At 50.6% G+C, this 9,973-nt stretch overlaps 1 protein-coding gene across 4 annotated transcripts in view; it reads right to left on the bottom strand.

The window, feature by feature from the left end:
- Positions 1–6,842: 6,842 nt before the first annotated feature.
- Positions 6,843–9,973, bottom strand: part of CCDC93 (CCC complex scaffolding subunit CCDC93) — a 93,688-nt gene continuing 90,557 nt past the window's right edge. For all 4 annotated transcript variants that reach the window (XM_086718446.1, XM_086718445.1, XM_086718447.1 and 1 more), the window contains one exon: positions 6,843–7,249. In XM_086718446.1, coding sequence (XP_086574572.1) covers positions 7,196–7,249 — 54 coding nt within the window. In that variant the 3' untranslated portion in view covers positions 6,843–7,195. The remainder of the gene's footprint in view (positions 7,250–9,973) is intronic.

The following is a 9,973-nucleotide window of genomic DNA, read 5'->3' as shown; positions in this document are numbered from 1 at the left end:
GAGCATCCCAGGCAGAAGGAATGATGTACGTTGAGTCCTTTGGAAACGAAGGTTGTTTCCTTGCTAATATGGTGGCAACTTCTGTTGGACCTTTCAGACTTGAATCTTCTCTTCAGTTAGTGAGGCCTTCCCTGACCACTCACTGTAATTACAAAATGCATAGATTTCTGAAACAGATCAGTTGACTGACTTCATGTAAGGATGCACTTGTAATTCCTTTTAAGAAGAGTATTAGAAATAAGTCTATTGGCAAAGTATCCGATTTAAAATGAACATTCCAGGAACTTCTTTGATAAGCATGTTTCTCTTCTGCTTCAAATCTGCCTGAGGAACACGACTAAGACAGGGGTAGGGGGGGTGTAGGAGGAATTAGTCTCTTCCCTGTCGGGATTCATTTCCTGATTAAGGTATCATACGGTGTCTTCACGTCAGAATCTGGTTTCACAAAGTTCTAGGCTTGTAGGAAGGCTGTGGCTAAACCAATCGTTTTATTTTATAATGTAGTCATATGTAATGGATGAAGTATGCTACTTTTCTCCCCTTTAACACGGCCGCTCCTACCCCAAGGCCTTTCCCCTCACGACTCTCTCTTCCTGGCATCTCCCTCACACGGGTGTCCATGCGGCTCCCTCCCTCCCGGGTCGTGCATTTGTTCGTTGATGTTTATCTAATGCTGAGAACACTGATACCCAACAGAAGAGACAAACAACCGAGAAAGTTTTTTCCGGACGGGACGTTTTGATCATAAAAACAATAGCAATTCAAACTTCTGAAACCCAACAGCCCACAAATCTAGAAAATGCAAGACATGGTTTCTTCCCCGAATCAAGCCGAGACCACGTAAACCTCATCTTCCAAAGGTGCCAATATTCACGCAGAGCAGCGTAGCTGCCCATAGCGTTTAAGCCATAGAACCCACACCTGGCTTACACATGACAAAAATAAAACAGAAGCATACAAAATAACGTGCGGTTTATAGAATTAAAAGAAAATTAGGGCGGCTAAGAGTCAGATGGAACAGGCAGTGAGGGACAGGAGGCATTTTGCAAGCAGGTGCTCTGGTGACATTTATGGTGAGCCTGGATGGCACCAGGACGCTGATGCTGGGCCGGCCCTGACAAGGTGTGATGTCTCCAGTAGCCGGCAGATTAACTGGCACCCTGGGGAAGTTTCCAGAAAGAAAAGCCAGTAAAGAATGTAAGGGTGGTCCTTAACTCCTCGTAACACTGCAACCATCATGGCCGAGCCAGGCACTCCTGAGCCTTCGGCCGCAGTCAGCATGCTGAGGCAGTAATGCCGTACGGCCTACCCGGTCTGCCCTCCTTGCGCGGCTCCCCCACGGGAGGGTAGTGAAGGCACGCTCTTTCGTCTGCTCTGTCCACTGCTGCATTCCCAGGGCCTGACCCAGTCGAAGTTCAACTATTTGTTGGTTGAATGGGAGTTATTTTTCTCATGGAAACCGAAGTATGGGGGTGTGGGGTCCCCAGGTTGGTTCAGAGGCCTGCCGTGCCTTCAGGAAGTCCGGCTTGTTCCATCTGCCAAGCTCAGTCCGTGGGGGTTCTCTCTCCTCACGGTCTCAAGATGGCCCAGGTTGCTCCAGACACCTTGTCCTTCCCCGACAACGTGCAAGAACGCGAGCTCTCCGAATGCATCTGACCACCAAGCAGAAAGCTCCCCTCCCTAAGCATGATGGGGCCAAAATGGGCTTAGATGCCCATCGCAAACAAATTCTTGGCCAACAGAAACAGTCTATTTGAGAATGGCCATCATGACTCCTCCCCTGGGGCTGGACACAATCAGTTCTGCCAGAGAGAGGGGTGAGGAAAAGCCCACCGACAGCAGGTCTCCATGGGGGGCAGGCACGGCTCCCTTGGGCCATGACTCATGGGTGCTATCTCCATCTTTCGCACCCCAAGAGCCAGAGGAACGGGGCTGTGCCGTGACCCTCATGAGAGAGAAGCAATCCTCCAGCCACCCTGGCCTGTTCCCAGGGTACAGCCACTTCATGGTCCCATTTCCCTGTTCATGTCCCCTCCCCATCACCCAACGCACACACACACCTGGAGTAGAACCATCTCCCTAGAGCTGTCCTACCTAGAAGGTAGCTCCCTTCTTGCTTCCCTATTTCCCCCAAGACCCAACAACATGAGAGATTAATTACTTTGGGCTAGGGCTTTAAATTCCTAAGGAGAGCAGATTTACCCAACAAGAATCTTCTGTCATGTTGCTATTTTGTAGAAAATGAAATCAAATTAAAATTTAAAAACTTTATTTTTTTGAATAGATAATACATGTACATGGTATAAAATTCCAAAGGTACAAAAGGTATACAGTGAAAAGTCATTCCCACCCCTCTCCCCAGAGGCAAGCAAGGCTGACAGGTTCGCGTGCACCCTCCCAGAGATATTCGAGGCATATGCGAGCAGGTGTGCATGATATATGTGTGCGCGCGCACACACGCATATACACCCATCAACACACATTTTTCTCCATCCTCTTCCTCCTTCCAAAAACAAACACTAGCACACCAAGAGCCCCCTTTCCCCCACTTGACCAGGCACCTTAGGGATCATCCCATGGCAGTACATACAGAGCGACTCTGTTCTTATAAACCGAACACCCCACTGTGTGGATTCACCATACTTTATTTAACCATTGCCCTATGTTGGTGGCAGTTTCCGACTTTTTGCTATTCCAAACAATGCTGCGGTGAAAATCCTTGTACGTAGGAAACACTCCTAGAAGCAGCATCGCTGGCTCAAAGAGTGTGTGCGTTGGCACTTGCCATAGATACCGTCAGCTGCCCTCCACGGACGCTGTGCGGCTGCTACTTCTGCCAACATGGCATCCCAGCGCTGTGCCCCACTTGTTGGCTTCATGCGGCTGAGTCATTTCAACCAGTCAAGTTACCTTTAGGTTCATGACATACCGTGAGCCAAGCCTACTCGTGATCTGATCTCTCAAATTACTATGTTCCCTCTATTTCCCTCCCACCGTATGGGGGGAGAAAACATGTGAAAGGCAATTCCTCTGAAAGGTTTGAAACCCTGACACCCCTGTCATCCCCAGCTTCGAGGCTAGACTATGACAAACACACTCTGAGAGATCCTCTCAAGGTGCTGAATCAAATGGCCTCCCTGTACTCAAACTAAGCGTAAATCAGATGAAGTTTCCGTCTGAACTCTGCTAATACAGGGATGCAAAGTCACAATTTAGAGAAGCTCTTTTATCCGACCAGGATTTCCTGGCCATTCGCCCAAGCCAGGTTCTGGGGAGACTCCAAGGTCCCTGCTTTCACTGCTTTTCCACTCTGGGCGGAAGGCAACAGACTTGGCAAAGGACTGAGAGATCAAACAGTGCCACCACGACAGATGGCAGGGGAGAGGGCAGAACGTGGTCAGGGCTGCAGGCCGACAATGAGCGGGTCTGCGGAGGATGGGGCCGTCAGGGAAAGCCACTGCCCGCGATCTTGGGTGGACGGTGGTCCAGGCAGAGGCAACAGCAAGAACAAGAGCCACGGGCAGGTTGTGAGCTTGGCGCCTTTGAGTAACTGACGTAAGGCTGATGTGGAAAACCCAGAGTATTCCCCACATTGTCAAATGAGCCACAGATCGGCTACTAGATCCCCGCAATGCTTTTACACATTTCTCATGAGAAGACTGGGGACCGTGACAACATGATTTTCTACACAGTGTTTTTGGCCTGCCGCCATGTGCTTTAGAAGAAATGCTCTGGACTTGGGGAAAAGGACTAAGACAAGGCCTGGGGGGCTCTGAAGACGCTTCACATAGGGCACCCCCCGACTTGTGCCCAGCCACACGGACAGAAGACGGGCACCTCACCCTGCTGGGGTTCTTCACTGCACTGCTGTGCCTTGAAGCCAACACCGGCCACAAGTAAATCATAAAGTGCTTCCTTAATGTTCTTCCTCAAAGCATATTCAAGCCAACTCTGCCTCTCAGGCCCAGTCAAAGTAACCCTTAAAGCTTACTGCTAGAACGTCTACTTCCCTTGTGCACTGATCGTCAGTCACCTGCACAGAGGGCAGGACAAGGCCATGCCCAGGTGACGGGAATTGAGGCGGCACAGGTTTATAGGCCACTGCTTGCTGCCCAAAGTGCCTTTTCCAGCAGGTCTGCTTTGGTCCCTGCAGATGTGGTCGGGGCCATCAATATTCAGCCTGAGGTCCTGGGGACGGTGCTTGGTGAGGTAGTAGAGGGCTGCCTGAGGCCTTCCCTATCCTCTGCTCCTGGTTTCGGGAGGTCCCAAGAGCTACGCCGTTGGTCAGAGAGCGCTTCCTCGGCCTGAGAGGGGCCTGCTCTCGGTACCAGCCCCTCTGCCTTCCGGGCCTGCTGCCAGACTCCGGAGACAGTGGCAGGACCTGGGTACCTGCAGGATATGGGCAACGGACCAGGATCTAGTTACAAATGTACACCTGAGGCTCTATCAAGGACTTAGGCCTAACTTAGAATTTGCCCTCTCTGTTCAAAACGGAAACAGACCCTCCTGTGGAGTCTGGGCAGCATTCTCTAACATTCGGCACCTCCCTCTAAGTGTAATTAGTTGACCCCTGAGACCGAATCCGGGCCAAGGACAAGAGATATGATGCCTTGTGGTCCTCCAGTCTGGACTGCTCAGCAGCTCTGCTTGGGGTTTAAACCAAGGCAGCCCCGTGCACTCTGTGTGATACATGTGGGAGAGGGCAGCCCCTGACCCAGAGGCCGGCGGAGAAGGTCAGGGCACCCGGGGGCCAGCCCCGGGAAGGCTGCCAGGTTAGCAAGCTCACTGCTCTGGCTGAACAGGGACAACTCAATGCTTCCTGGGGAAACCTCATTCCTCATTTCATAAAAGTAACTTAAGGATGTGTCCGTGCTTTTTTTTTTTTTTTAAATTCCAGAACAGTCTGTGGGCTTAGGCCATACTCTGCACATAAGATGTCCTGGGAGGAACTCCCCTGAGTCGCTTCTGAAATGAAGGGGGCCTCGGGCATCACTTGAACCTGTAAGGCCTGGCTGTAAGGCACACTTAAGTGTCCTAATTACTCACAAAGACAATTAGCACTTTGTGGGTCATCTGTGGCAAACATGGAGTTCTCGAGACTGGCTCCTGTGGTCTAACTCCAGAAGCATCCAAGGAATAGGAACTAACCTGTATTAGGTCTTGTAGAATTAAAAGGGGAAAACAGATCTTCTGATACCCCCCTATACCAAAACACAATCAAATGAAACTTTTTGGAAACATAGCCCAATACACACCCTCGCTTTTAAAAAGCATTATTAGTTGCTTTAGATTAGTCATGCCATACGTTCCCCAACAGCAGAGAGGCGGGCGAACGAACCCCAGAATACCACCCACTCCTCCTCCCAGGGATGGGTCTATGAGCTTCTCGACAAGAAAACACGCATGTTTCCCTGAACCTAAAACAATGTGCAGTCAAACTGCCGTCTCCCTCCCCTGTCCTCAGAGAGCCACCTGCTTTCTGGCTGTGTCACTTGCTTCAGCTTCACGGGGCCCTTGCAAAAATCAATCTGCAGATGACCATGGCCAAGGGAGCAGCCGGAGGGAGACAGACACGGCCTGGGAAGAGCACACTCGGCACAGGGCAGCTTCAGATCACACAGTGTTGCTCCAGTCTCATCACACAGGCCTCGCTGCCCTGGTGCAGACACCAACAGGTGTTGTTCACCCAGCGCGAGAGCGTTCAGGCTGTCCACATCACATCTGCTTAATGCATACATTAGGGAACTAAAACATGGTGTTCCTGAGGCTGCCCCGAATGCCCTACCTGCCTGACACGTGTAAGATTTTCTGTTTCATGGTCCAAACCTGCTGATGAGTACGGGTGCAAGGTTTATGCGGAATGAAGCAAACCTCACACGGGGGTTAACGGAACACGACTGAGCTGCCAGACCCCGGGCAGCCAGGGCAGGTGGAGCTCTGTGTCTGGTTTGGACTGCTCGTTTTCAGAGGGTCCAGTCCACCACTCTGCCTTCCTTCAAGGGCCCCCAAAAGCTGATCCCAGCCTGCCTTTCCTGCAGAGACGGCCTATCCACTCCTTTCCCAACAAACACACTTGTACTCCCCCGCGCCCTCTCGTGTTTTTAACTATAGTTGTACTTTATCCAAATTGACCTTCCCACCTGTCTCTGCCTATTAACATGCAACTCTCCGTTCAGACCTAGCCCACGTCCTGCCTCCTCCATGAAGCCTCCCGGATCTCTGCACACCTCACTGCTCTGCCTCGTCCAGCGCCCTCTGGTTTCTCTTCATGGCCAGTCGCTCTGGGATCTATCACATGCTGCCCTGGACTTCGGTGAATGGTGTGTCTCTCACCTCTGTGCTCCGCCCATGATCTGCCCAGATGTGGCGTACACGGAATGTGCTCTTAATGAGGGGGGTGCACAAGACCAGCCACATCTGGCCGTGAAACAGGGTCTGAAGGTGTCATACTTATTTAGGTGTCCTCAGTGTGAGGCCCCTGTTTGCAATTTTTGGTGAAGTAAACTTGAGTACTGTGTAAGAACAGAAGCAGCGGCGGCCACTGAGCTCTCGTTCTTGTTGCTACACCATTACGACCGCTGGCTGGCATCTGGGGGAGGGGGGCAGGAACAAAAGGCACACAGGTAAGTGAAGGGCCTACAAGACCACCACTCACATGGGCTGGTCGTTCAGCTAAAAGCCTTTGTTTACTAAAAAAAAAAAAAATCTCAGCCGACCAAGCTCTGGGGTCCAGCGGGCTATGTTTGCTCCCCAGGCTCCTTGCTGGGGCCCGAGCTGCAGGGCCTGTGTTTTACACGTCTGTTTCCCTCAGGGTTTACTTCTCACTGCTTGCTCAATTAACATTTGCTGAACAAACGAATTCCTTTTTATTCAGAGAGTCCATACAGATACAGGTACCTTCATATGTGCAATGTTACTGGAGAAACAAAAGTTGAACCGACACAGAACAAATACTGCCCACATTTCTTCATAGGACGACGGGCATTATCCAAGCCGTCAGGTGCACACTGTCTGATTCCATCGGCAACAGAGAGATGAAACGGAAGCAAATGGGAGGAAGGAAGTACCCAGAGTGTTGAGGTGCATCTCTCTACTGTAGTGTTTGGAACCACTTCACCAGCCTGTAGTTGATATATGGCATTAAAAAAAACCCAAAAACCAAAAAACAATGACATACGATGACGTCTGGGAGTTTTCAGGAGGCCTTGGCTTTCACCTTGGACAGCAGCACCTCATTCTTGCGGCCCTCCTGGAAAGGAACAGAGAGACGGCATGCAGAGAGGTGGTGACCACATGAGCTCCCACGTGAACCTGACGGTCTTACTACCTTTCCCCCAGTCCCAGGAGAGACAGCTACTGACTGACTAAACCGGCCCCCTTGCATGCTGCCACCAGCACGACGGAACTTCCTGGAGACGTGCATCTGATTCAGTGCCAAAACAACTATAATGACAATTGGCTTCTGGGCTGTCAGACTGAGAACTGGATGAGGATTAGGCACAGTCATCGCAAGACTTCGTGAAGTCACTGAAATGCTCAAGGGGACAGCAGCAGAAAGCAGACACTTTTATGTTCCAATCTTGGACCACTACAATAAGAAAGGGGCAAGGTCCTGGGAGCCAGCCGCCGAAGGAGTGACCCAGCTCACACAGCAAGCAGAACACACAGCAAAGTTCTTACTCTGACAACAGTGAAGGTCAAGAATATCCTTGGCTTTAAGAAAGAAACTCACAGAACACAGGGTGAGAGAAATGCATCGAGGGACACCTCCCCTTTTAACACTGAGCTGTCTGAAATCCATTACTGCACGTCCTGAGGGAGATGACCGAGGGAGGTCACGGGTGCCATCCTGTGTGTGTGGAATCTGATGTCCAGTGGCACAAGGTCACCTCTGCATCGCTTTGTATCCCCCCCTTCCTTAAACACGTTCCAAAGCTTCTCACTAGGCATCCTCCTTCCCTCTTGTTCCCTCTGGACTTGACAGCTCAGGATATCCTTGATACCTCCATCTGCTGGCAAACAGTGTCCCCTCCTTCCTCTGGCCATGTCACCAGGAGCCCTGTTTAAACTGAGAGGTGCACATGGTAGTGGGAAGGGCCTGGACACACAAGCTGGAGGGCTGAGGCCTGAGGCCTGAGAGTGAGGCCAGGCCTCCAGTAGCCATGCTTCCTGGGGATTCTCCTAGTGGGGAAGAAATTCTTTCACCCTTCAACCCCCTGCATCCAAGAACCCAAGAGTCAATGTTTCCACCTTTCTGGGCCTGGCTATGTGCTCTCAGCTCTCCGGAGGCCCTTTGTTCTTTCTGGCAGTGTTGTGGCTCATGTCTGCAGTGGCCCTTTTTTTACTAAGTGCCAGTTCCACTTATTTTTCTCCTCAGAACTGGGGAATAGCTGGGCTCTGGGCCTGGGGTAAGGCTGAATTATTCTGTCAGAAGCAGAGTACTCTAACACTTTTTGAGCACATGTTTCTGGAGGGGGAGGCAGTTACTTTTTCCCGGGGGGTGGGTAGAGAAAGAAGTTGAGTAACATTTGTTGGACTAGAGAACGAAGTTTTCCTTTTTAAAACGGGTTACTGAGACTTGCTTGGGGAGGAAACCTCCAGCCAAAGACTGAGTGCGTGTGTGTGGTGGGGGGGGGGGGGGGTGCGGGGGGGGGATGGAACAAGAACAGGCAGGTAGTCATACTATTTATTATTAAACTACTTTCTTTACTTCTGTGTATTTTTTGAAAATTTCCATAAAAAAAGATAAAACAACAAAACAATGACTAAATACATTCAGTTGTCACCCACTTCAACTTTCAAACGAGGCAAAAACAACTCAGAAGCATCCAAGTGCTCCTGTGGCAGGGTCCCCAGCAGGGATAATTCTGGGGACCACACAACGCTCAGACGGTGCCTGAACTCTCTGGCTGTACCTGGTATGTGTGAGCCCTGATTAAGTTTCATGCAAGCTACTGGAGGCCTTTTGGGAAACCACAGAATGACACCGTCTGTCTGTTCAAAGCAAATACAGAAAGGGTCCCTTAGGCATTTCTTTCTAGAAGAAAAGAGAAAATACCTCCCTTGATTCTGTTTCTTTCCTACTGAAGACCGTATGGGGCCCACTATGTGCTAGACATGGCACTTTAGCCCCCTCGAAATTATGCGCTCAAAGCCAGCTTCGTGAAAATGTATGGTTTGCATTCCTCAGCGCTAGGCTAGAATTGAAATCTTGGGTCGGTGACCCTAGGAGAGGCTGTGCTTCAGGGACGTAGTTAATTAATGCAATTTGGCCATTAAACTGATTTCAGAGTATGTGCTGTTTCCTGGCAGCCTTGCTGTTAACAAACCCTGCTGAGCTGAGCAAGCCCGTGGGAGTTTGGACACGGTCAGGGGTCTCGATACCAGAGGAGGCTGGGAGTCAGGACGAGGGGCACCACTGAGCTCAATGAATGTGGAGGAAACCAAATCCAATGAAGCGGAAGTAGTAATGTGGCCAAGGGCCATGCTCTGGACGATGATAACTGTGCTCTGCATGAAGTGATGAGTGCCAGAGACCAGGATACGGTGGGAATCTAGAACCCAGGAGTAGATGACGAGGCAGGTTGGGGAGAGACAAAGAAAGAGGGCAGAACAGAGAGGGTTCATCATCCCTGACTCTGCCCTGGGATGAAAGTCTGCCTTCCCAAACTGTGCATCTATTGCCAATGAGATCTGACCGGTACCACAATACGTAACATAGCAGAATCAGCCTGGCTGAAGGGATGGGGTGGGAACTGGAGGGGAGTCGGCCTCCACTGTCGCTTCTCCCTCAACCTGTGGGGGCCCCAAGAGGGGCCAGGTTACCTCAGAGGAGCTTATGGAAAAGGTTCGAGATGTGGGGACACTGACATGCGATGGCTAATTTTAAAGTTTTGCCAAGTAAAACATTAAAAAAAAAAAAAAAGGAGTACATACTATCAGTTTTAATGTCGAAAAACAAGAAAGTATGTGT

Source organism: Puma concolor, chromosome C1 (assembly GCF_028749965.1).
Source record: "Puma concolor isolate L17-30 chromosome C1, mPumCon1.1.hap2, whole genome shotgun sequence".
Taxonomy (NCBI): domain Eukaryota; kingdom Metazoa; phylum Chordata; class Mammalia; order Carnivora; family Felidae; genus Puma; species Puma concolor.
Note: the sequence above shows the minus strand (reverse complement) of the source record. Positions and strands in the feature narration are given on the sequence as shown.